Source organism: Chlorocebus sabaeus, chromosome 21 (assembly GCF_047675955.1).
Source record: "Chlorocebus sabaeus isolate Y175 chromosome 21, mChlSab1.0.hap1, whole genome shotgun sequence".
Taxonomy (NCBI): Eukaryota; Metazoa; Chordata; class Mammalia; order Primates; family Cercopithecidae; genus Chlorocebus; species Chlorocebus sabaeus.
The window spans coordinates 115,769,803-115,797,528 of NC_132924.1; the positions used below are offsets into that span (position 1 = coordinate 115,769,803).

Genomic DNA, 27,726 nt, shown 5'->3' on the forward strand with positions numbered 1-27,726 from the left:
TAAAATGACAGTTTTATACAGTTTTTTAAACTATAGTTTTGTATATATATAACTATATATATATATCATTTTTTAAACTATAGTTTTGTAGTTTTATTTATTTATTTACTTATTGGAGACAGAGTCTTACTCTGTTGCCCAGGCTGCGGTGCAGTGGCATGATCTCAGCTCACTGCAATCTCTGCCTCCCGGGTTCAAGCAATTTTCCTGCCTCAGCCTCCCAAGTAGCTGGGATTACAGATGCACACCACTGTACCTGGCTAATTTTTGTATTTTAGTAGAGGCAGGGTTTCACCATGTTGGCCAGGATGGTCTCAAACTCCTGACCTCAGCTGATCCACCCACCTCGGCCTCCCAAAGTGCTGGGATCACAGGCATGAGTCACCGTGCCTGGCTGTTTTATAGTTTTATACAGTTATTTTTAAAAACTAGAAATATAATAGTTTTTTAAACCCACTTATTGGCTGAGTGAAGTTTCCTGCCATATATGATATAGATATAGATATGTTATAGATATGATATATTGATATGTTTTATTTATGTTATGTGTTGTATATAAGATATATACATGTATATAGAGAGAGAGTCAGAGAGACACAGAGAAGAAAGAAGAGAAAAGTTAATCTTACAACCCCAAGCTTTTTTCTGTTTTACTGAATTCTAGATGAATAGAGGAATGAATGAATAGAAATGAATGAATGAATAGAAAATTTTCCCTTCTTTCAGGAAGATAAAAAAGGCTGTGGAAAGAGAGATGTAGAAGACAAACCCTGTAATCACCATTTCATATGACGCATGCTTTAATGAGAGACGTTAGTGGAGTATAGGAAATAACATAGCCAATTCTGTCTGGTGACATCAGGAAGGGCGTCAAAGAGAAAGCAAATTTTCAGATGAAACTTACTATTCAAATTTCACCAGATGGGCAAGTAGGATTTCACCAGATGGGCAAGCACCAAAAGAGGGAGGCAGGCTAAGGGAACTATGAAAGGAAAGAGTGATGAGATAACACCAGGAAAAAAAATATCAACACTCCCTCCTCCACCGGAATATGGCAATGGAAGAAAATTTGGACAAATGAATGGAGTCAAGTTATTGAACAAAATTGAGTTTCTGGTTCTAGTGGTCCTTCATTGGACATCTGTGTAGAAACATTCAAGAGGCTCCATAAGTGCGGGTCTGGCACTTAGAGGAGAGGGTCGGGCTGGAGAGAAATGTTTGAGTGATAGATAAGCACACAGGTGTGAATAAAACTTCCCAAGTGATCTTGTTTTCTATGTTTTCTCTCTTTATGCTCTGCCACCTATGCATTGAATTAGAAGGTAAGTGGTGTTAATTCTTATGTTGACTTACAAATGTTTATTTGATCATATAATTATGCTTCTAGAAATTGATGTTTCTATATTATTCTTCAGATACAACTGAAACTGCTGGTTGAAAACTTTTTAAAAATATTGTCAGAAGCATCAAATAACCTTAGTCTGTCCTGCTGTATTGTTCTCTTTTTCCAGGGATAAGAAATTTTTAGAAAAATATAAGTGCCTGTCCAGAATACACAAGACTTGGCTCCACGAATTTTCTTCGAATTATTGCCTGGATTCTGTGTTTAGCCTTGGATTTCTTCTTCTACATAGCCTATGGGAATTTGACTCACACAGTCTCTCACAGAAACCAAAATACTAAAACATAGAGATGGAAGAGATATTTCTCCCTGAATAGGATCTAAAGAATATTAAAATATGGTAGCATGAGAACTACAAGCAGTCATTGAAACTAATGCTTTCTGACAGTAGTAAGTAAAACACTGGAAATGAGATGGCTCTAAGATACCTCACTTTGAATGTCCAGACCATATTCACAGATACCTCCACATCAGTCATTCTCTGAGCCAGAGGATGGAGCTAGGGACTTCATGGCAGTGGCAGAGACACAGACCCATAGTGTTATCTGTGCTCTATGTACAAGCCATTCTCCAGAGGTGATGGGATGGGGAAAGACTGTCTGTCCAAGGGAAGGAAGAAAATGAAAGGGAAGACAGTAAGAGATAGACAATCCTGTTTCTCCTTGTTTTTCTTGTCCGTGACTAGAATGAACACAAATTCCTTTCTTTCAGTTGAGGAATTTATTAAAGCAGAGCATAAGAACTTAAATGGACTTCAAAAATTCTACTGTAAAACTATTAACCATTTGCCTTTTTCAGGGTAATCTTAATACTGAAAAGAATGCTGTAGCTATGAAGTTTCATCATAACCTTCATTCCCAGAACCAGGTTGTAAGAGAGATATCATCTGAAGTAAAAGACAGGAAAGTTTTAAAATGTAAAATATCACTGAATGTTTTCTTAGCAAGTTTTGAGAGGCCACCACATCTATTAAACAGAAAGATAATTTACATAAAATTTTAATCTAGAACTATTTCTTTAACATAATAAACATAATTGCTCAATTTAAAATCACATTGAACATAACCAACAGTAAATTAGACAAGTCAGAAAACCAATTTGTCAACTCTATAAAAATTCAAGAAATAGTCCAGAATTCTTAGGAAGCAGAAAGATATTTAACATGTGAGAAAAAGGTATTACCACAATAGCAGCTTTATTCCCAATGGCCCCAAATTGGAAAATATTCAACATCCATCAACAATGCAATAGATAAATGATTGTGTTACAGTTATGTAACAGAATACAATATAGCAAAAAATGTAATTTCCAACACAGATATTTTAAATATAAGATTGAATAAAATATAGTAGACACAAAATTATACGGTATGTAGTCAGAATAGTGATTAATTTGGTAGCATTATGTATTTACTCTGAGGGAGACATGAGGAAGGCTTTTGGAATTCTGAATTCTATATCTTGATCTGGGTGATGATTATACGAGTATATTCATTTCAAAAATTCATTTGGCTGAACACTTAAGATTTGTGCAGTCTATGTATTTTATACCTCACTTAGAAAGCTTAGAATGTAATGACAAGTATCTTACTTGACAAACGATCTGTTGCTGTGTAACAAACCACTCCAAAAGTTAGTGATTTAAAGGAACAACATATTATTATCTCTTGTGGTTATGTAAAAGGCACAGCTGGACAGTTCTCACTTAGGGCTGCTCACATAGTCACTGTCAGTCACTGAGGCTGGAGATATCTGAAGGCTCAACTAGGCTGGATATCCAAGGTGGCTTTTGTGTGCCCCTGTTGGTTCGTTACCTGGGATGGCTGCAGTAGCTGTGGACCCGCTGAGCATGTCTCTCTGTACACAGCCTTCGATGTGATTAGATGCACTGTCTCACAGCATGGTGGCCTCTAGGCAGCTAAAGTTTTTGCATGGTAGTTGTACCCTAAGAGCGAGCATTCAAGAGACCCAGATGTGGTCAGCTAGGCTTCTTACAGCCCAACCTGGGAAATACGCAGTGTCACCTCCACCACAATCCAGCCAGCTCGGATTCCAGAGTGTGTTCCATCAGGCTGGTATCTTTGAAGACCAGATACCACACCACAGTCATTTGAATTTGTGTCGTTACTTGGTACTCTTAGTTTTTCCCTGCTGCTCTTTATGCATTGGAGTCCTTTTGGGATGACATCAATAAAACTATTTCATGTTTTTAAGATTGTATTTGTCTAGTATTTCTTTTTCAACCTTTCTACATGTAGCCTTTTTGTTGTTTTTATTCTTCAGGTGGGTATTTCATAAGCAGTGTGTATTTTTTCAGCCTCATGATTTATACAACTAGAATCCTCAGTCTATTGTCTTAAACGTTTTTCTGTATAGCTTTCTATAGCAGGTGATTTCCTGGGTTTTGACTTATGTTTCTTATTTGGTTTTGTACATTAATTTTTCTCACATTTTGGTTTCTTCTTCCCTCATGCATGACCTTATTTTTGTTGACTATTTTTCTCATTTCATTATTTTGTCTTTCAGAAGTCCACAATTCATTTTCACTTTTTGATGATTAACTGTAACATTTTATTATATAATTATATTAAGAAAATCTCAGATTAGTCTTATCTTTACCCTTCTCCTGAAGCCTATGTGAACTTTAGAACAATTAACACCTATGGTTCCCTTCATGATTTCCAATATTTTGGATAGTCAGAATGTTAGATCTGTCTAACTATAATAACTAGAAGTATTATTGTTTTATTTTTACCAATACTTAATTACAACTACCTACCTATGTGTTAACCATCATCTTTACCCGTCATTGTTTTTGCACAAAACTTTAGTACACCAACTCAGAGCAGAAAGAGGATCCATCATATTCTGTGTCTGCCCTATTAAGCATGCTTCTTTCTTGCATGGCCTTTGCTTCCTGGTAGCAGATTTAACCCAGGCAAAGATGTAGAGCCCTATTATGGGCTATCAGACCCCAATACCAAGGCTTTTCTTGTGCCACAGCCCTTTGATCGCAGGCCACCGACTCTAACTTCTATCTCCTTTTCCAACAGTTTTCATGGATACTGAAGTCCCCCAGACACTAAGAAAATTGGTGACATTGACTAATTTTAAGAGATGGCATTGCAGTAGTCTCAGAAAATGAAAAGTCAGAGCACATACTAGCTATTGACAACGTATGGCTTGGCCTATGGCAAACCCATGACACAAATGGAAGTGTCAGGGAAGAAAAACCACCATGAGCATTAAGGAACAAAAGAGGATAGTATAGGAATTAGGCCTGACACAATTTGGGGAGAAGATGGATAAGTGAAAGTTTGAAAAAGGTCAGAAAAAACAACTCTAACGAGCTCTGGTGAAGGTGGATGAACTGGACTTTGCATTAAGTTTTGCATTAAGTTGGGTATATCCATGTACTACACGGAACCCTGAAGGGGATGGTGTAGGAATTTATGGAAGATGGCTGACTCTATGTGCCAACAGCCCTGTGAGTTCTCAGAAAAGTTTGGTGATGGGACTGCAGTCCCTCCTGGTCAGCAGAGATGGCAGTCAGTATAAAGAGCTGGATGTGAAGCAGGGGAAAGTCAGCATAAATTGGAACTCACTGGCACTTTTGATGCTACTTCTCACTGCCTGGAGCCAGTGATGACATCATAACTCAGTGGCAGCTGTTTTACTTTCCCCTTACGAACTTCATGCATTTCTTCCCCCATGATCAACTCTAACCTGGAACCATACTAGGAAAAAGTTATCTGAAACACATTCCTTGCTTAGCCAGGTTGACACAGTGATAAAACACCACAGGAATATCCAGATGCTCCTTGACTTGCAGTGGGGTAATATCTCAATAAATCCAGCATAAATTGAAAACATCATAATTCAACTTACAATATCCAGCTTATCTGTACATAACCCCATCATAAGTCAAGGAGCACACTGAAATGCATATTGCTTTAGCACCACTGTAAAGTTGAAAAGTCATTAAACCATCATGAGACCATCTGTACCTGACAATTAGTGTTTCTCAAAATAAATAGATTTTCTTCTGATCTGAAGGTCTTCCAGCCACTCTCTCCCAGACATATCATAATATTGGGCCAGAGGTCACCCATTGCAAGCTGTCCTTACTTACTCTTTGCAGAAAAAGTAGTTAGCACTATGAAGTGACCTCATTTTAATGAGATCCAACATACCCAGGAAATAAAAAATGCAGCCACAGGAGCATACAGATGCCCTTCAGTAGATATGTCAATATTAACATAATGCAATAGCTATATTTGTTATGATAAAACGATTCCACAATTGCACAAACATAGTATGATGGGCGAAGTCTTAATCTTATCTTTTCTAGCTACCTATGCCAGAGAAGAACTAAATATTAAATGAAAGCATAATTGGGAGGCTGTTATAAAAATGAAAACATAGGGCTTTCAATATAACTTTCCAGCTCCTTGTAATTGCTACACATTTCCAACGTCGATCCATTAAAACAAGTATCCCAGCATGTTCAAATCAAAGAATTTCTTATGCCTCCTAGAAACTATTTTCACTGCCCAGTACGTAGTATGATCTCCATTACAATAGAATAAATGTAATTATTCTCACAATCACAAAGTGATTAACATGGAAACATAGAAGCTAAATCGAGAAATAATATTAGAATGTTTAGAATTGAGTCCATCTATATATGAGGGAAATTGTTATGAGATACTCATGAGGTAACTGTCTCATTTAGAAAATGATGAAGTGGCTTCATCATGATTATGAAGAAACATTGGACTTCCAGCTGAGGCACTGGCCTGGGCGTTATCAATATTTATGGCAGTTCCAACCTGAAGGTCTAGTGATTAACCACCACGAGTTGTCTTGGTGTGATTACTTTGAGGATATGAAACAGAAGCAGCAAACAGATTCCAATGCCATTCATTACCCAAACATACACTCATTTCCTTATAAGAAACTCACTTAAGTCATTGCAATAGCTCAGTGTATCTGTAATAAATTTAGAAGTTGATTTGGGAAATCTTTAGGCCACTTTGGGCAATGTATGAGTTTTTGTTTTGTTTTGAGACGCAGTCTCATTCTATCACTCAGGCTGGAGTGCAGTGGTGCGATCTCTGCTCACTGCAACCTCCGCCTCCCGGGTTCAAGCAATTCTCTACCTCAGCCTCCCAAGTAGCTGGGATTACAGGCACCTGCCGCCACACCTGGCTAATTTTTGTGTTTTTAGTAGAGACGGGGTTTCACCATGTTGGCCAGGTTGGTCTTGAACTCCTAACCTTGTGATCCACCCACCTCTGGCTCCCAAAGTGCTGGAATTACAAGCGTGAGCCCCCGAGCCTGACTTGTATGGTTCTTTGATAGGCAGAGAGATGGATGTAACACTGGTCATGGGCAAAGATTACCACCAGGGGGCAGACTAGAGCATCCTTGAGATTCTGTGATCAGTCATCCCTCCTCGCTGGTGAATGGAGACAGTAGTCACAACTCTCCCCGAAGAAGGCGGTGTGGGTCCATCACCGAAGATGCTGTTGCTTCTGCTGCTTCTGGGGACAGGTATGAGCCTCCTTCTACCTGGGAGCTTCGGTGGGCATGTGCGTGTGTTGGCATGGTCAAGTGGTGGCCAGGCAATGTGGATTGTTTATGCTCATCAAAGGGAGAGGGAGCGGCTCTGCTCTCTAGAGGTGTAAACGGTAAGGTGAGAGCCACCGGTCAGAGGAGATGGGGGATTATGGCCCTAGGGAGATGACAGAAAGATTGCACAAAACAAACAGGATTCTCCAGGAGCTGGGAGCACAGGGAGGGAGTGAGGCTCAGCTCTGCCTGTCATCCTGTCTGACTCGGGTCCTACTGGGCTCTCCTCTCTCTGGCTTCTGTTTTCAGCAGGCTCCGGGCTTGCTGCTGTCGTCTCTCAATATCCGAGCAGGGTTATCTGTAAGACAGGAACCTCTGTGAAGATCGAGTGCCGTTGCCTGGACTTTCAGGCCACAACTATGTTTTGGTATCGTCAGTTCCAGAAACAGAGCCTCATACTCATGGCAACTTCCAATGAGGGCTCCAGTGTCACATACGAGCAAGGCATCAAGCGGGATAAGTTTCCCATCAACCATCCAAACCTCACCTTCTCCACTCTGACAGTGACCAATGCCCATCCTGAAGACAGCAGCTTCTACATCTGCAGTGCTAGAGACACAGCACCAGGAAGGGATCAGAGACCGCGGCAAGAACCCCCTGCAGCTGGGCCTCTGCCCCAGCAGGGCCCCTGAGTGCTGAGAGGTGAGGCGTGGAGATGGAAAACCACAGCTTTCCTGACTGAGACATCTGGGTGTGTGTGTAGGGGGTGTGTGTGTGACATCTGGGTGTGTGTGTGTAGGGGGTGGGGCGGGGTGGGGGGGAGAGAAAGAAAAGAAGCCCTGTGAGTGTGGAGAGTGGAGGAGCTGTAGTGTTTGAGACCCATGAAATGGCCATAGAGTTGGGCCTAAAGTGGTCAGTGGACATGGAAGCTTCCCTGAAAATTATAAAACCTGGAATTTTGCCCTGACTCTGCCACATTAGTCATGTGCTCTTGAATAGATCTACACACAATCCTAGAGGTGGATATGAAGACAGTTGTATAATCACTGTGTATTTCCTATAATAAACTTCAGCGATTGGCTTTCTTGTCATCATGCTGGGCTCTCAAGACAAAGATAACCAAGAGGCAGCCAAGTAGACAGTTATGCATGAGTACGTTACCTTAGGGGAGGACGGCAACAGCACTGAATAGCACCCACTTCAAATTTGTGTTCAGTCCTCCTTGGACCAGGACCACCAAAATAAAATCCTATCACATTTCCTGTAAATGTTGAATGCCATCATGTTCTCCATATTGTTTCGGTTGATGAATGAACACAGTAAGACTCGGCACAAAGGAAGAAGAGCACCCTCTATGCCTAGGTACACACGATATGGAATGTATCCCTAGGGAAGGTGCTGGTGAGCTGGCTTCTGGGAAAGCTGTCAAGGGGAAGAGCGGGCAGAGGTACCTAGAAGGAAGATCTCAGACAACATGGCTTGTCTACAGAGTTGGAAAGTTCTGCCAGTAGCTAGAAGACAGTAAGTGGAACAGTGAAAATCCTTCCCTGGGAGAAACCAAATATTTACATTGACCACAAATCTGTATGAGCCAATAGAAAATGAGCAAAACATGATCATACATTTAATAGAAGAAACATGTATGACCAATAAACATATAGAGATATTTTACTGCATTGATGATCAGGATAATATGAAGCAAGACATAGTGATACATAGCCTTATATCCACTTGATTAGCAAAATATAAAAAGTTTAGAAATATAAAATGTTAGCGAGGGTATGGATTCATGGGATTACTTATAAATTACTGATGGGAGCATAAGTACTATAAACCATTTGGAAACAGTTCAGCATCATCTCATAGTTGAAGATTTCTATGTCCCATGACTCAGCAATTCCACTCCTAGATTTACATCAGGAGAGGCTCTTGCATACATGACTCAGCAATTCCACTCCTAGATTTACTTCAGGAGAAGCTCTTGCATACACATATCAGAAGATATAAATACAAAAGTGTTCTTAACAGCACCAAACAGTAGAAAAACATGGCACCAAGCCACACATGCACCGAGAAGAGTGAATGAATAAACTGTGGCATATTCATATGAGTCAAAATGAATGAACTATAGTGAAGAGCAAGGTTATAGGTGAATCTTAGCAATATAATAGCAAATGAAAAAACTAAGTCTAATGAGACTATGCAAAGCCTAATGTGCTTTTCATAAAGCTAAAAACAAATAAGTCAAGAAATTAATTTTCAGGAATAAAATATCTTAGGTCAAATTTTATTGAAAGGAAAGCAAAGACCAGTCATATGCTGGAGCCTATCTTATCAGCTCATGGGAGCTGACTGTACACATTTTTCCCAACTCCAGTTTTAGTGACATCATTTTGTTAGCTTGAAACTGGCAATAGTGAGGGTATTTACACTATAGAAATCAGCAAACACAATAAATTACAGTTTTGCTTTATTTTCCTCCAAAGAGTTAGCTGTCAACCCTTTACCAACACACTATTGGCAGGGAATAATAGTGACCCAAGTTCAGGATTTTTATAAGGCTGGGGCATGGCAGGAGATAGAATGAGAGAGAACTACATAGCTATACATTTAAATATTGTCAAGGTCTGTCTTGCATAATGTTGAGGAGGAGATGTTTTACAAGTTCCTATTATATTTTTAAATAAATAACTATTCATTGACAAGCAATGCCTATGTGTTATGAACCACAGGTTAAGATAAATAAAATTGTATGCATATAGAATCAAAAAGAAGAGAAAATAAATAAATGAATAGATTAGAGTTCTTACAAGAAAAGGATCAAGAGCATTTTATAGTCAAAACCAGGAGTGAAATAGCAGTGGCTCAACTGCTACCATCCTTATACAGACATCGGCTGCTGAATTAATCACAGCGGACAACCTGCTACCCAACAGACCTGGACCCTTGTCAACTCCTTTGCAACAGAGAGCAAGGGTTTAGACACTAAGGGTGAACGTGAAAACATGGAGATGACACCTGGCCCCTGACCAAGGTGGAACTGACTGGAATAAGATGGGAGCCAAGTCCGCAGTGCACACGCTGCTGTTTTTCATCTCCGCTATGACCATGTGTTGCTGGTGGTTAAATACCCTACCTGGGTTCAGTCACCTCAGACTGTGCCATTGTCACTGAACTCACGGACCCATTTTAGTTGTAGCCTTTTACTCTGTTAGTGTTTTCAGCCTGGAGAACAGAGCTAGTAAAATACTTTTAAAATATTCCACTGCTCACTAATGGCATGGAAAAGACAAGAGCTTTTAAGGCTCTGGCATGAAACACGGAGACAGTGGCTACATTCCTATTTCATGCGGTCACTATTTCCCTCTGCATTAAGCTAAGGAGTGTAGTGTTTCAGTGACATTTAGCATGGAACAGTGCTGGGTTCAGAGCTGCCTTTCCCAAACCAGCTGGCTATCAAGGACACAGCCTACTGCCTACCTACATGACCTTAGGAAAGAAGACAACAGCGTTGAACAGCATTCAGTCCAAATTTGTGTTCTGTCTTCCTTGGACAAGTACCAACAAAATAAAATCCTATCACATTTCCTGTAAATTTTGAATACCATACATTTTTGATGAGCAATTATTTTTGAAGTGTTGGACTTCCTGATCTGATTTAATATTCTACTCTCTGGGCTTTGTTGTATTTGAAATCAAGTTCGCCTTTCAGAGGCAGTGATGGGTGAGGTAAGAGACAGATGCTTACATCCTCCTGCCCGATACACACACACACACACACACACACACACACACACACACACACACAGAAGCACTGTGTTCCCCAGTAATGGAGAAGCCACGGGGAGAATTTCAGAGGTTTCAAAGGAGCTAGGGTTTTCTAATTCCTCTATATCCTTGGATAGCCCCATTCTTAATGTCAAAAACAATCTCTGGAGCTGGTTTCCAGGAGTCTGAACCCATTTGCTACAGTACATGTATCATCTCAGGTGTCCAAGGGTGAATGTTTGATTAGCTACTTCACAACTTCATACCACTGCTGCTGTTTTACCATTCTGGAATGTGGAAAGCAGCGTGACTCCTATTAACTGACCAGTAGTCAATTTCAACTACCCATAAATATGTGAGTGTCTTTTATCTGTAATCTCCTATCTGGTGCCATTTTTGAAAAGCAGTTAAGACTCTTTTATTCTAAAAAATGAACTATGTCTCACTTCTTGAAAGTAATTATTGATGAAATGCTCCCTGGAGAGTCTGAAGCCCCTGATATTGCATATTTAATGGTTATCCACCTTTTAATAAAAGGTATGGGGATAAATTTTAAATATTATTCCTAAATACCTTACATCAAGATGAGCTAGAGTTAATTAAGTGGGACGAGAGATAATGAGTTCAAGGGCATTTAAGAAAGATTAAAGAACCAGTGCAAATGTTTTAATCAAGAAATAAATTGGTGTGTTTAATGACAGGAAAGAAGTCAGCAGCGTGGCAGCAGCAGGGGGAGGAGGCGGTTGAGTACAGAGCAAAATTGAAGAAGGCAGGAAGGCATCAGACCACTCACAACCTTACTGGTCAAGGTAAATGATACAGAATCCAACATAAAGCTTAACAGGAGACATTGAGGTTTTCAACCTTTGACTTCTGTAGTAATCAGATTCGTGGCTGTGTGTGTATCTGTGTATTTAATCACCCTGGTCACAAAGTGAAGAAATAATGGACCGTGCAGGGAAGGCAAAATGTTACCTCTACCCTCTTAGGGTTTTTGGCTGGGCCTGAGAATGGAACAGATTAACAGGAGAAGAGCAAACACATGTATTTAATGTAAGTTTTACATCACATGAAAGCCCCTATAATTACAGGAAGACCTGAATATGCAGTCAGAGTTGAACACTCATATACTGAATTGGGCAAAGAGTCATACATTGTTAAAAGGTGAAAAAGTAAAGGGGCTTGGGCTAGGGTTGCTGGTGGAATGGCAAAGTGATGAGGAAGGTGAGGGTTAGTTTAACAAGCTTTTTTGGTACAGATTCCTTGGCCGCAACATCATCCCATTCTATCTTTGATTTTAAGAATATTCTTTATTCCTGGTATAGATAAGACTTTTTTTATATGGGAGGCTTATTCTGTTTTTCAAGAAGAAAAGGGGAAGGGTCAGAATACTCGTCTTATACCTGCTATTGTCTAAAGACATTAAAGGCATTAAAACGCCTCTTGCTCAAAATAATCCTTATGCCAAAGTGGCGTGTTTTGGGCAGAGGGTTGGGGGGCTTATCCTGCTGCCCTCCAGCAGTGTGGACAGAATTGATGCAGAGGGAAAATGTTAGCTCAGACAAGCAGTAGTTTAGCTCAGATAATGATGATGGTGTTAGAAATATGGGGAAAATGAGACATTGAAAAGGAAGTAAATCAAAGGACTTGGCAACTGGTTAGACATGAGCAGCAACATGCAGGGGATGGGGGGTGATGATTAAGAGACTGCTACAGACAGACAAATAAGGAGGACCAAGTGGGAAGAAGATCAAGATTTACCTTGAGATTGGGAGTGCCTTTGAGACAGTGATCTAACCAGGAATATGCAGAGAGCAGTTGGATATACAATCATGGACTCAGAAAACGGATCTGGATAAGAGGTATACCTTTGGGACATTCAGCCTCACTGGAAGAATGAAAGTGCCTCCAACCCCTTGATATAGTTTTACAATGAAAAGAGCAGAGAGCATAGAATAGAGATTTAGGGAGCACACCTGCCTCGGGGGACTATAAAAGGTTGAGGGAGGCAAAATGCACTGATAAACCACCATTGGCATTAAACTAACGGTCTAGACTAATGGCTGAATCATGGTGTCAGTAATCACTAGTAACAATGCTGTGGAGTATTTGGCAGGTACCACACCAAGTGCTGCTTTTTTCTTAATTCCGCTCTGATGCTTGGGATGCCTCCTTGCTGCCTCGCTGCGGGGCGGGCCACTCCCGACTCATGCAGGCTGAGGCAGACCTCAGCGGGCATCGGATGAATTCGCTCCTTTGACCACTAGAGGGTGATGTGGACCTTCCTATAAAATATCTGCCACTCATCCAGTGTGGACTCGGAGCTTCACCAGATATTTCAGATGAGGTGCTTAGGTGCTGATTGACCGAAAAAATTGCAGATATCCTGGGAGGCCAATTGGTCTTTAAAATGGCAGGACCTAATCTTAACATTTTGTAAAACCATTAGCGTTTACCCATATCTGACACCTGTAGTCGTGTGATTTCTATATAATTGATAAACACATAAATGAATAATGCCATGGTTTCTATTCAACATTGTGCTGAATTTGCAACCAGTGAAACAAGGGGGAAAAGTTGAAAATGAGAAAGGAAAGAAAAATAAATAAGTATTGGAGCATGACAAGCTTAGTTATAGAGATTCAAAAGGGTCTAAAGAAGCAATGCATTATCAATAACAAAATGTAGTAAGTTTACTGAATTTAACATAAATATAAAACATTATTTTATTTTCACATACTAGAAGCAGTTAGGATGTTTCTTAACAAGGGAGACAATTTACAAATAATATAAAATAAAAAATAAACACCTAAGAACAAATTATTAGAAGATTAGCAAAGACTATCATGCAGAAAATTATTAAAATTTTAGGGGAATGAGTGTTGGGCACAGTGGCTCACGCCTGTAATCCCAGCACTTTGGGATGCTGAGGCGGGCAGATCATGAGGTCAGGAGTTCAAGATCACCTGGCCAACATGGTAAAACCCCGTCTCTACTAAAAACACAAAAAATTAGCCGGATGCGGTGGCGGGTGCCTGTAATCCCAGCTATTTGGGAGGCTGAGGCAGGAGAATTGCTGGAACCCGGGAGGCGGAGGTTGCAGTGAGCTGAGATCACACCATTGCACTCCAGGCAGCTGGGCAACAGAGTGAAACTCCATCTCAAAAAAAAAAAAAAAAAAAAAAAAAAAGTTTGAAATAAGTAAATATATACAACATGATCATGAAAAAGTGAATCCAATAGTAAGGTTATTTCAATTTCTGCAGTGTTATCTATATATTCAATACCACAGTAGTCAAACTACAAAAGATTTATTTTATGAAATTTGGCAAATAATCTACAACTAAGTGAAAAACAAAAATAAGCAATATTTAAGAAGTATAAAAAGTTACGTGAATTGCTCTATCAATTATCAAATTATGTTATTTAGGATAATGAAAGGAGCGTGATCAAACAGGCAAATGGAAAATAGAAAATGAAAAATGGGCCCATGAATATACAGGAATTTCACATATGACAGAGGTGTTACTGAAGCTATATGGAGCAATTATGTAATATACAAGTTATTCTGGAGCAGGTGGTTATCCATACAAGGAAAAATTAATTTAAAACTTACTTCACAATATATGCCAAAATAAATCACAAGTGGATTAAATGTTTAAATGCAAAATTCAGAATGTTAGGTGTTTTGGTAAATAATAAGGATTATATCTTCATGAACTTGGGCTATGGGAGATTTTTTTTTTATAAAGAACTAAAAAACATGTTTACCCCAAATAAAAGAACAATACATTCAGCTAGGTGCAGTGGCTCAAGCCTGTAATCCCAGCACTTTGGGAGGCCGAGACGGGTGGATCACGAGGTCAGGAGATCAAGACCATCCTGGCTAACACGGTGAAACCCCGTCTCTACTAAAAAATATAAAAAACTAGCCGGGCGAGGTGGCGGGTGCCTGTAGTCCCAGCTACTCGGGAGACTGAGGCAGGAGAATGGCGTGAACCCAGGAGGGGAGCTTGCAGTGAGCTGAGATCCAGCCACTGCCCTCCAGCCTGGGTGACAGAGTGAGACTCCGTCTCAGAAAAAAAAAAAAAAAGAATAATACATTCTATTAAATGAAGAAATCCAACAAAAAGTAGCACAAAGAGAGTAAAGACATACACCACAAATTGGAAAGATATTAGCAACACACATAGCTGACAAAGGTTGGGTATCCAATCCAGAGTCTATTAAGAACTGTTATAAATAAATAATAGTTAATCAACCAAAAAGAAATATGGACAAAGGGCAGTTTACAGGCAACACTGGTGGCCTATAATATGTAAAATATATTCAACCTTCTTAGCAACCAGAAAGAAGCAAACTAAAACTAAAATATTGTGCCATGAGATAATTTTAACATACTAGACCGGCAAAATGAAAAGTATATTAAATAGCAACCACAGTCTTAGATGTGGAACATTTGAACACACTCATGAGCTATTGGTGGGATCATTTATTTGGCTTAATCACTTTGGAAAGCATTTTGCTATGTTATGTTATGTCAAGTTGACATGTTGCCTTGAAGACTCAGTCTTTACACTGCCAGGTATGGCAAGAATCTTGCACCTACGTAAGCAGAGACATGTTCAAGAATACAATACTGTTTGTAGCAGCACAACACCCAGGGAAAAATTAGTGTGCATTAATTCAAGAATGAATAATAAATTCTAGCCAATGAATATAATGTAATACTAGATAGCAGTGAAAGTAAAATGTCTAGATTACGTGTCAACATATCACAGACCTAATGTTGAATGAAAAATTAACATTATAGAAAATATATAAACTAGCCTATTCCTCTTACATTTCAAAGACATGCAAAATTAAATACTACACAATTTACAGATTCTTGTGTAAATGCTAAAGACTATAATGAAAAGCAAGTGAATGACAAATTTAAACTTCAGGTTACACCTACCTGGGCATGACGGAGAAACAATGAGGAAACCTAAGAGTAACATGGACTAAGAAATTCTCAACAATAATCTAACTCTTGAGCTTATTGGTTCCGGCAAAGGTACTTCTATATATGCATTGCATATTTGTCGTAAATATTGCTCTGTATAGTTCAACATATAATTCTTTAATGTAACCGGGTGCGGTGGCTCATGCCTGTAATCCCAACGCTTTGGGAAGTTGAGGGGGGCGGATCACTGGAGGTCAGGAATTCAAGACCAGTCAGTGACATGGTGAAAGCCTGTCTGTACTAAAAATACAAAAAATTAGCCAGGTGTGGTTGCGGGGGCCTGTAATCCCAGCTACTCGGGAGGCTGAGGCAGGAGACTGCTTGAACCCAGGAGGTGAAGGCTGCAGTGGGCCGAGATCACACCACTGTACTCCAGCCTGGGAGGCAGAGCAAGATCCATCTTAAATAAATAGATAAATAGATAAATAAATACTTAATGTAAAGCAGCTGCTATGTGATTTTTATAAGTGTGTCAAAAGCTACTATTTGTAAAGATCAAGTTGTATGATTCCTCACCTGAGATGGAAGGGAGGAGGGGAAGAAGTAAAATCACAAGTTAAAAAACTAAACAGAGTATAAATTAGTTCAACCATTGTGGAAGACAGTGTGGCAATTCCTCAAGGATCTAGAACCAGAAATACCATTTGACCCAGCAATCCCATTACTGGGTATATATCCAAAGGATTATAAATCATTCTGTTATAAAGACACATGCACATGTATGTTTATTGCAGCACTATTCACAATAGCAAAGACTTGGAACCAACCCAAATGCCTATCAATGAGAGACTGGATAAAGAAAATGTGACACATATATTCCATGGAATACTATGCAGTCATAAAAAAAGGATGAGTTCATGTTCTTTGCAAGGACATAGATGAAGCTGGAAACCATCATTCTCAGCAAACTAACACAAGAACAGAAAACCAAACACCGCATGTTCTCACTCATAAGTGGGAGTTGAACAATGAGAACACGTGGACACAGGGAGGGGAACATCACACACGGGGCCTGTCAGCGGGTGGAGGGCTAGGGGAGGGAGTGCATTAGCAGAAATACCCAATGTAGATGATGGGTTGATGGGTGTGGCAAACCACCATGGCATGTGTATACCGATGTAACAAACCTGCACGTTCTGCACATGTACCCCAGAACTTAAAGCATAATAATTTTTTAAGGAAATAAATATATGAGTGATTTTACCTAAAAAAGTAGCAAAACAGTGAGTCACAGAAAAAAAAAATTAAAAGCAGGCTGAAACTTACACTATTTTTAACAACTAAAACAAAGCCTGCCCTCCTACATTCTATGAAACTGAAACGACTCTGTCCCATGTACAGAGCATCTACGAAGGCTATGGGAAGTGACCACGTCACAAGCAGGTTGCTGACGGGGGCGGGGGGAGAGGGCGAGGAAGCCTTACAGAAAAAGCTACCACCACGATTTCTGTCTGAGCCAACCATGTGCCTCAGACTTCTCTGCTGTGTGGCCCTTTCTTTCTGGGGAGCAGGTAAGTCCCTGTTCTGAACTAGTTGAATTCCAGTTCCAAGACTCTCTCCTGTGGCTGCAGTATCAGCCTCCCTCCTGGGTTTTTTCTACAGCTGGTCTCTTCTTCCTCCACAGCCTCCACGGACACCAAGGTCACCCAGAGACCTAGACTTCTGGTCAAAGCAAACGAACAGAAAGCAAAGATGGATTGCATTCCTGTAAAAGGACATAGTTATGTTTACTGGTATCGTAAGAAGCTGGACGAAGAGCTCAAGTTTTTGATTTACTTTCAGAATGAGGAAATTATTCAGAAAGCAGAAATAATCAATGAGCGATTTTCAGCCCAATGCCCCCAAAACTCACCCTGTACCTTGGAGATCCAGTCCACAGAGTCAGGGGACGCAGCACTGTATTTCTGTGCCAGCAGCAAAGCCACAGTGCCAAACGTTAGCCCTTCTTAGAACACAAACTCCTTATGGGCCCAGCTCAGGAAATAAGTGTGTAGCAGGTTGGTAGGTTCTATAATAACAGAAACCCAACTTGAAAGACAGTAAATCAGAAGGAAAAACTTGTAAATAACAGCTCTAAGTGAGCACAAACAAAGGGGGGTTATTCACTTGGTAAAGTTGTGAGTGCAGAAATAAGAATGACAAGCAGATCAACTATGTCTTTCAGGTAGACCCTGATCTTCTGACCCAGCACATTTCCTTGAACTAGAAACAAACTCTAAGGGCTTTTGGAATGCTTCGCACAGCTCTCCCTACCATAGAAGCTTAGTGGGAACCATTAGCAATCCCTGCCCACTGGGATGTTACAAGCACAAACTTTTATTTATTTATTTATTTTTATTTGTTTATTTTTATATTTATTTATTTATTTTATTTTATTTTATTTTTTGAGGCGGAGTCTCGCTGTGTTGCCCAGGCTGGAGTGCGGTGGTGCGATCTCGGCTCACTGCAAGCTCCGCCTCCCGGGTTCACGCCATTCTCCTGCCTCAGCCTTCGGAGCAACTGGGACTACAGGCGCTTGCCACCACGCCCGGCTAATTTTTTGTATTTCTTTTAGTAGAGACAGGGTTTCAGCATGTTAGCCAGGATGGTCTCCATCTCCTGACCTCGTGATCCGCCCGCCTCGGCCTCCCAAAGTGCTGGGATTACAGGCATGAGCCACCGTGTCTGGCCAACAATTGCAAACATTTTTAAAGCAACTCTATTGAGACATAAGATATATATGGAATATGAATGCAATAAACAAATGCAACCACTGCAATGAAACACACCCCCATTTTAAGTGTACACTTCAACAAATTTTAACACATTTTTATACCCATGTAACCATGATGACAATCAAGACACAAAACATTTTCCTCATCTCAAAAGTCTGCCACATCTCTCTATTGAGGTCTTGTTAATTTCTCTCAGCTTTGCTTTGTATTTTTTATTATACTGATCTTATACATATTTTCCTAAATTTTATTTTAATAAGATTATTATAAATGTACTCAATAAAAATATTTTCTGCCAAGATTTCACATCAGCCTAATTCAATTTCATCTTTACATTTTTTAATTGACATCTCTACCTCAGCATATTACATAAAAATACCTTCTCCAGAAATTGCATACGGTGTGGAGCAACCATATGTGAGCTCACAGCATCAGCCTCATTTACCATGTGAACCAATCAAGTGTTAGTCCCATTCTGTTTCCAGGTAAAATATACTCATTCACATATATAGGAAAAGCTGTGAAATTTCTTCAAGGTGTACTTTAAGAAGAGGTACATTTTGTTAATGAAAGCACACCTATGAGTTAAGATTAATTAAAGGGAATATTTTGCAGTTAAGCACATGATTTGGAATGAGGGATTTGGGTGTTGCAGCCCTGCGGGTCAAGCCTCTGAATTCCATTCTTGTTTCTCCCGTAGGCCACCTTCATCACGTCTATAGTTCTACAACACAGAGTGTCAGTAGTAGGGAAGGTTGTTCATGTGAGAACGGGGAATACTTGGGATTCTGCAGTTTCTGCTCAACTTTGCTGTGGACTTAAAATTGCTCCAAAAATACAATTCACTAATTTAAAAATGGATACAAGTATTCAGATGGAGAATTACCATATTGGAGGCACGAAATGGGAACATACTGTTGAATCTGTTGCAATATAGGAAGGGTGTTAAACGACAAACTTTTTCATTATTTATTCCTTTATCTAGGAAATAGGACACTATTTAACATTGACTACAGTGAGGATCTTAAATACAGTAGAACTGTCTAAATTCTATCAATAAGAATAATATATATAATACCAATATTGGGATCTGAGGTGTCTCAGAATTAGTAACACATAGTACTGTAGAGATAATTTTAAAACATAGTGTGGAGATAATTTTGTGATTCCATTTTAGGAATACTATTTCTGATTACATGGTTTCTTAGCATAAAACCTCACTCTTTCATGCAAGAGAGTATATACTATAATACTATGTCCCTGTAGTTTTCTATTCCAATAATCCTCCTCAGTAATAAAATATACATGATGATAATCATGATGATGATATGGATAATGATGAATATAACTGATAATGCAGACAGTATGTAGAAAGATAGATGATAGAATTTGTACCATGTTTCCAGGACTAGAATACAATCACGGTAAGTATAATATAATACCTGTTGTAATTGAAGTCTATAGACAGTCGAAAGAAGTAGTTTAGTTTTTTCCCTTGACACTTTGACAAATCTGCACACTACACGTATAGGCTAAGTATTTCTGAGGCTATGTGAACTTCCTAAAAAACATGTCCTGTCTGTGGATTCCAGCATAATGCATACTCTCTTCTAAGGAGAAGTTTTTAACCTGAGATCCATGGATCTCCAAGCAGTGCACAGATAAAATTCAGGGAATCCATAAATTTGAATGGGAAAATAGATCTTTATTTTAACTAATCTCCAACTGAAATATACCTTTCCTTTTATGATACAGTGAGTAAACCATAGTAGTTTTAGTAATACCAGTGACAAGATAAATAACAGAAATCACAGACATTTTGCTTATATGTTGCATAAATGACAGTTGATATAAAAGTCAGATATTTTCATATCACGTTACATGCAGTAAATATACCTTCATCACTATGTTGAAATCGTGACAGTTTTCAGATTTACTAGGTTAGATTTTAATGAAATTTAAAGGTGTTCCTATATTAACATATGAAAAATTTTAAAAATATTTTGATATCTACATTTCAAAATAATTGTTTTTCTATATTCTAGTTTACGCATTTAAAATGTTATTCTAAGATGGGGTCCTTAGGATTTACCAGTCTGACAAAGAGGTCCCTGGTACAATGTGAAGAACTCTTGGACACAGAAATAGATCCTCAACGCAGGCACGACTGACAACCTGAAGCCTAGTAAGCATTGGAAGCAGCCATGTTGCAAGCATTCTTTCTCAGAGTTTCACCCACACTGCTGCACCTCTTAATGCTTCTCACTTTAATTACTTTACATTGTCTCTCTCTCTCTCTCCTGCTCTTCTTTTTCCTCTCTCTCTGCCTTCTGTTTTTCTTCTAGGAGGGAGCAGCAACAACTTCTAAACTCCACCAGCTTGCAACCAAAAGTTTCATCATGAAAGCATCTTTTAATTGCAGATAACCTCCGAAATAGAACAATATTTGTCTACCAAAACAAAAGCATTCATTAAGAAATCATCTAGGATCCTATTTTTATTTACTAAAACTATTGGGAAGAACCTATGTTATACGATGAATTTACACTTATGCAAATTTCTACTCAGTGTTGGAAAACGATACTTTAGTCAGCTGGTACAACCCTATGACTGTACATGTCTGATTTCACTTGATACAGTATTGACTTCCTAACTTTCTGTGAATTAGAACTTTAGGTCCAGAAAGTAATAAGAGCACACACAAATATAGTGTTTCTTATGCACTAAGAACTATTCTAAATGCTTTATTTATGTAATGTTCATCACAGGTTTTGGGGTAGTTACTTATTATCTCAATTTTACAGATAAAGTCAAATTGAAGAGAGGCTCTGTTACTTTTCCAAGGTTACATAGCTGCTAAGTGGCAGAGACAGGACTAAAGCCCCTGCCGTCTCCCAAGTCCCTGCTCTAATCCACTGTCACTAGGGAAGGGACGCATCAGACACTTTGCTATTCCTAAAATTACAGGAGTAGCCCCCACCCCACCTCTACCGTATTAATTATTCATAGTAAATACAGAGGGTGTAGAGAATCGGTTCTTAAAAAAATAAAAATAAAAATAAACTTCCAAACCTCTTCTTGTGTTTAGTTGAGCACAGGTGCATAGCATCCTGTGTATGACTCTGACCAGGAAATGAGGGATTGGCTCTTCTCACCATGCAGGAAGGCACTTGTCCATTTAGAAGGGATATAAAAACTTCTATAAGCAGAAGAGGAGGTGCATGTGACTTGATGTCTCTAATTCTTAGTCTCACCATCTGCAAAATCAGCTGTGACAATCAGTCATCATGTAGCACTGACAAGTTCTTTATATTAAGCCCCAGGGAGGGGCTAGATCTCAACCCCTTCCCTTGGCCTCTCTCTCTCTCTCAGAGCCTGTGTCTGTAACTTCAGAGAGATTTCGTCGCTGCCACAGGCAGCTGGGTCCTCTCTGTTGTGTGACCCTGTGTCTCATGGGAGTAGGTGAGCTCAGCACACATCCAGTTGGTCAACTCCTATCCTGGGCTTGCCAGGCCCCTCCCTGGCCAGCACCTCCCTTCTGGGCATGATCTGCAGCCTTTATCTCTTGGACCTTGGATGCTGACATCTATCAGATGCCATGTACTAGTACTGGCAGGACCCAAAGCAAAATCTGAGACTGATCTATTACTCAAGGGTTGAAAAGGATATTCAGAGAGGAGACCTAACTGAAGGCTACAGTGTCTGCCGAGAGGAGAAGGGCCTGTTTCTTCTCATGGTGAAGTTGGCCCACCCCAGCCAAACAGCTTTGTACTTCTGTCCTGGGAGTGCACCACAGTGGAAGCGCAGCCATTGTCTCTCTGTGTGGAAATGTGTCCTAGTCCTACAGCCCCCACCGTATCCTCTAGCTTAATTTTTTCATTTTTAATATTTTCATGAGATTTTACTATGTCCTGTTACTTTTGGAAATACAAAAGATACAAAACTGAAAAGAAAATAGATCCTTTATCCAAGGAGCTAAGAGTCTAGCAAGAAAGTAATTACAATAGAATGGAAAATATAATATATAATACTATAATCCGAAGTCATTTGGGAGCTTAAGGGAGGACATGCGCAATTCTGTCTGATTGAATCAGAGAGAGCAAAGAGGAAGTCACATTAGAACTTCACCAGATAGACCTGGTTCTGAATAGGGCATTCTGGGCAAAGAGAACAACTTTTGCAAAGGCATATTAAAGAGTGTGACACTTTGGGGAACCGTTTACAAAGACAAACAAGATGATCAATTTATATGAATCAAAAGAAATGGAATACATTTGAGGAAGTAGACAGAAAGGAGTTTCTGAAAAAGTTGAATTTTTGGTTCCACGAATATAATAAGTATGAAAGTCCTTTGTAGGCTGTTGCTCAAAAGAGAGAGCTGAAGCTTGATTGTCATCAGCAGACAAGCAAATGATACAATTTTGCAGTTTTCCTCGTCTAACTTTGATCATTTACAAAGGGCACAATTTCAAACAATATGGAATCATGTTAGCAGTGGCAGTTCCCATTTGGGGTAATCGGATTCAACTGTCTATGGAACAATCAGATAAAAACTAGAAGTAGGCCGGGCACGGTGGCTCACGCCTGTAATCCCAGCACTTTGGGAGGCCGAGGCGGGCGGATCACAAGGTCAGGAGATCGAGACCATGGTGAAACCCCGTCTCTACTAAAAATAGAAAAAATTAGCCGGGCGCAGTGGCGGGCGCCTGTAGTCCCAGCTACTCGGGAGGCTGAGGCAGGAGAATGGCGTGAACCCGGGAGGCGGAGCTTGCAGTGAGCCGAGATTGCGCCACGGCACTCCAGCGTGGGCGACAGAGCGAGACTCCGTCTCAAAAAAAAAAAAAAAAAAAAAACTAGAAGTAGGCAACTGCATAGATAAGACGTGAAAATGCGATACCATAAAGCTGGACTAGAGGTTGAGATTCTGCAGATTTCAGCATGTAAATAATTGAAATACGGGGACAGAAAATTCCCCCAAAATATAGATTTAGATCACAGAGATAAAACGCATGGAAATGAAGACTGTGGTATTCTGGTTCCTTATGGAGATTAAAGAAGCCTGAGAGTGAGGAGTGATTAGAACATGGGATGTAAAAACAGAAGAGGGAGAGAGTGAGTTTTGTTTTGTCTAGTATTTGACATTTCTAAGAAAATTAGGGAAAAAAATAAAGGTAACCTAGGCAGAAGAAGCCACAAATATTTCTTGGGTAAAAAGGAATAGTCAGTAAAATGTTATATGTTAGTTTACTGAAGTGAACAGAACCTTTTCCATTGAGGTTCCTTTTGGGAAGACATAAGACTTAGCTAAGATTCCAAGAAATCACCAAAGTAGGAAATGAAAAGCCTCCATGATTGAAGTTGCATGAGTCTGCCTACCAGTGGATAAAGGACAGGATAAAAGAATAGCTGCAAAGGATAAAAGAATAGCTGAGGCACTGAAGTAGAAGCTTCAAGCGAGAGGACTAAATCTAACAAACATGAAGAATTATTACAAAACCACAATAATAAAAGTGGTGTAATATAGGGGCACTGATATATAAATAGATCCAAGGGAAAAAATACACATGCATAAACACACAGCAGTGGTACTGCAATAATCAAAGAATATATCTTTCAACAAATGCTGATGGGAAAATTGGGTATCTATACAAAGAAAAACAAGTGCAATCGGACACATCTCAATACATAGCCCAAATCAATCCCAGCTATATTAAAAGCATAATTGTAATAAAATCACAAGGCTTCTAGAATACTGTATAATATAAGAGCACATCTTCATGGCCTTAAAGAAGGGAAAGATTTCTTATTCCCTCAATCAGTAGGGAACAGATTGATAAAAATGGCTATATAAAAATTAAGATATTGAATTTATCAAAGTTAATTATATAAGAGTGATAGGATTGACTGTATAGTGACATATCATTAAATATATATATTTACACCAAATTAATATCTCTATCTATATTTACATATTCAAGAAAAGCTAGTATATATAAATTTATTTTTAAAAAACCTACAAACTAATTTTTCTACATATCAATGAGAAAAAGGTAAGTGTCAATAGAAAAAGTGAGTGAAAACCATAAGCACCTAGCAAAATCTCACTGGTCATTAAACATGTAAATGTTGCTATATTTAATAATCAGGCAAATAGAAATTGAGTCCTATGAAATATATATCCACAAGAATGGCTACGATGATAAAAAGAGTAGTAAAAGCTAGAGTGTATACTGGTGGATCCACGTTGGAAAACAATTTGGCATTATCTAGTAAAGTTCAAGATGTATGTACCCACTATCCATCAATTCCACCCTTGAGAAAGGCTTTTCTAGAGAAACCCTTCTACAAAAATCAGGACAAGAATATTCACTGTAATACATCTGTAATAGCAAAAATGTATAAAATATCCAAATGTAACTTAACAGAAGAATAAATCCTGGTCATTATAAAGAAATTACACAGTAGTGAAATTCATGAACTAAAATTAAACACACAAACATGAATGAATTTCACAAATTTGAATGAAAAATTACACTGCAGAAGAAAAGTACAGTATTGTCTCATTTGTGTAAAGTTTGAAAGCATGTAAAACTAAACACTATTTTGTTTGCTTTTGTGCCTATGTATTAAAATATAAAAGAGAATCAAATAGTTACAAAAACAAACACCTCAATAGAGTTAGAGAACAGAGGCATGGAATCTGGGAAGAGAAATAAGAGCTTTCAAATGTTCTGGTAATATTTTATTTCCTGTGCCAAGTTGTTTTTTTAAGTGATCATTCTTTGGTATGTTATCAAGTTATTATCTATATATTCAAAGTCAGTTTTGTAATGTGGAGAAAACAACCTCACTGAACAATTAAACAAGTAAGGAGAAATCTATGGAAAGATATACATTAAGCTGTTAACATTTCTTACCTGAAATGAGGATGAGATGGAGGAAGAAAAAAGCAAAAAAAAAAATCATAAAAAAATACACTATTTAAAATACATAGTTACAGAGAGAAAAAGCAAAAAAGGGAGGTTATCTAAAAGAAACATTACTAAATGAACAAGCTAAAATACACCAGAAAGAGCTAGAAGGTGAAGTATTTTTCAAAGCAGTGGCTAGTTTCAGAATCATAAAGATAGTAATTACAACAGAGGTATGTATTATACAAAAAGATAATTAGATAATTAATAGCCAGAAGGAATGTCCAGTCTTGAGTTAGAAACTGATGCTCAAATTAATGGCAAAGGACATTTTTTAAACAGCTGTGAAACTTTGCATAAAAACTAAATAGTAGATAAGACGAAAATGCATTTATGAGAAAGGATGGATGATCATTAACTGAAAAAAGCTTATCAAACAGAATTTCAAGAATATTGTTTATAAAAAATAATGTGTCTATATATCTGCACATTTATATATGGAGGGAGAGAGGGATCTAGAAAGACCCTTACTAAGGTGTTAAAGGTGATAATTGCTTTCCAGCAGTGGTATCATATTTTTATTTTGTTATTTTATTTTCTAACTTTCTAAAATATCAGTGCATTGCTTATATTAGCAAAAACAGACATAAAGTATTTTTAAATGAATACAAAAAAACTTAGTTATATTTACTGAGTTAGGATAAAAGCTTTTTTCCCCGATATCGTAAAGTGTTTTTGCTCAGGAACATGAAGCAATAACATGATGATTATAAGTCTGCGGAGGGATCACGTCAAGAAGGTGCAGAGAGGGCATAAAAAAGCCTCATCCCTTTGCGATGTCAGTGTGACCATGGGCACCAGGCTCCTCGGCTGTGCAGCCCTGTGTCTCCTGGCAGCAGGTGCGCCCCGCGCACAAAAGAAAAATCCTTGTCCTCGGCTTGCCAACCCCCAAATCCAAGCTTTTGTTTTGTTTTGTTTGTTAAGCTCTTTCCTGGACTCTTTCTACAGCATCTGTTTCTTTCTCTTACAGGCTGTTTTCATGCCGAAGTCACACAGACTCCAGGATATTTGGTCAAAGGAAAAGGACAGAAAACAAAGATGGATTGTACCCCCGAAAAAGGACATACTTATGTTTATTGGTACCAACAGAATCAGAATAAAGAGTTTACATTTTTGATTTCCTTTCAGAGTGAACAAGTTCTTCAAGAAACGGAGCTGCACAAGAAGCGGTTCTCATCTCAATGCCCCAAGAACCCACCTTGCAGCCTGGAAATCCCGTCCTCGGAACCAGGAGACACGGCACTGTATCTCTGTGCCAGCAGCCAATCCACAGCACTGAAATGTCAGTTCCTCTTAGCACACAAACTTGTCACAGGCCCAGCTCAGGAAGCAGGTGATGTATTAGGTTGGAAGGGAGTAATAGAAAGTAACTGTAGCCAGTTTAAGCCACAGTGGAATTTAACACAAGGATAAAGGGAGTTTAGCAAAAGTCAAGAGGCGATGGACAGACAGTTCTGAAAAGGCACACTAGGGCTGGGCTCTAGAATGACTCTCTCTCCAGCTCTGATTTTTCTTCAATTTTGGCTGCGGCATGCTTTTATCTCCCGTACACCGTCTCTTTCTCTCCAGGCCTCATGGTGAGAGTGAGATGGTCACTAAAGATTACAAATTCAATTGCCATCATTTCCCTACGCTGATAAACACCAGCCCAGCTCTTTCTAAGCCTGAGTTCAAAATCCCAGGAGAAAAAACCAGATCGGTCATGATCCAGCCATGAACCTTCTCATAGAGCACTCAGCAGTAGGCATGTATGTATGTATTTAAAATCACATAAATGTTACTTGTCCACTCGGCTCAAGCAAGGGAACTGCTCTGTTTTTCTATATGTACATTCGGTCTATTGCTTCTATATGATAGAGAATACTCATATCCATTTCTTCAGAAACACGTACCCAGATTTTCTCCAGTTTCCTGCCAGAATTGAAAATTCTTGTACAAATACCTTCATAGACTTGTATGATTGCTTTGAGGATTATATGCCCAGAGCAAGTCATGATTGCTGAGACATGGAATTCTATGCATATTTTATCTATTTAAATACCACCATGGGTTCTTCAGGATCACTGTATACATCTGCAATCCCACATAAAAGTAAATGGGGTGTTTTCCTACATCCTAATATCTCCTATAATCCTTATCCAGTAATCTAGATTGTTCTCAGTCTAGCAATGTAAAGAGATTCCAATCTCTTTCTCTCTCCACCCACCCCCATCCCCTCCCCACTCACCCACTGCCAGAATATCATCAGAGTTTACCATAAAGATACAGGTGACAATTTTTTTTAAACTAAATA

At 39.0% G+C, this 27,726-nt stretch overlaps 1 long non-coding RNA gene and 3 gene segments (V, D, J or C); 3 read left to right on the forward strand and 1 right to left on the reverse strand.

The window, feature by feature from the left end:
* Nucleotides 1-824: 824 nt before the first annotated feature.
* Nucleotides 825-7,792, forward strand: LOC103227073 (T cell receptor beta variable 20-1-like). The segment is given in 2 exon segments: nt 825-6,957; nt 7,288-7,792. Coding segments are annotated over 2 exon segments (468 nt in total).
* On the reverse strand, nt 7,105-26,719 carry LOC119621615 (uncharacterized). The gene is made up of 3 exons (XR_005238166.2): nt 26,632-26,719; nt 17,601-17,756; nt 7,105-7,333 (listed from the first exon to the last, which is right to left on the reverse strand). It is a non-coding gene; the product is annotated as an uncharacterized lncRNA (long non-coding RNA).
* On the forward strand, nt 15,604-17,698 carry LOC103227072 (probable non-functional T cell receptor beta variable 23-1). The segment is given in 2 exon segments: nt 15,604-17,259; nt 17,373-17,698. Coding segments are annotated over 2 exon segments (528 nt in total).
* Nucleotides 26,103-27,055, forward strand: LOC103227071 (probable non-functional T cell receptor beta variable 23-1). The segment is given in 2 exon segments: nt 26,103-26,272; nt 26,404-27,055. Coding segments are annotated over 2 exon segments (582 nt in total).
* Nucleotides 27,056-27,726: the final 671 nt, after the last annotated feature.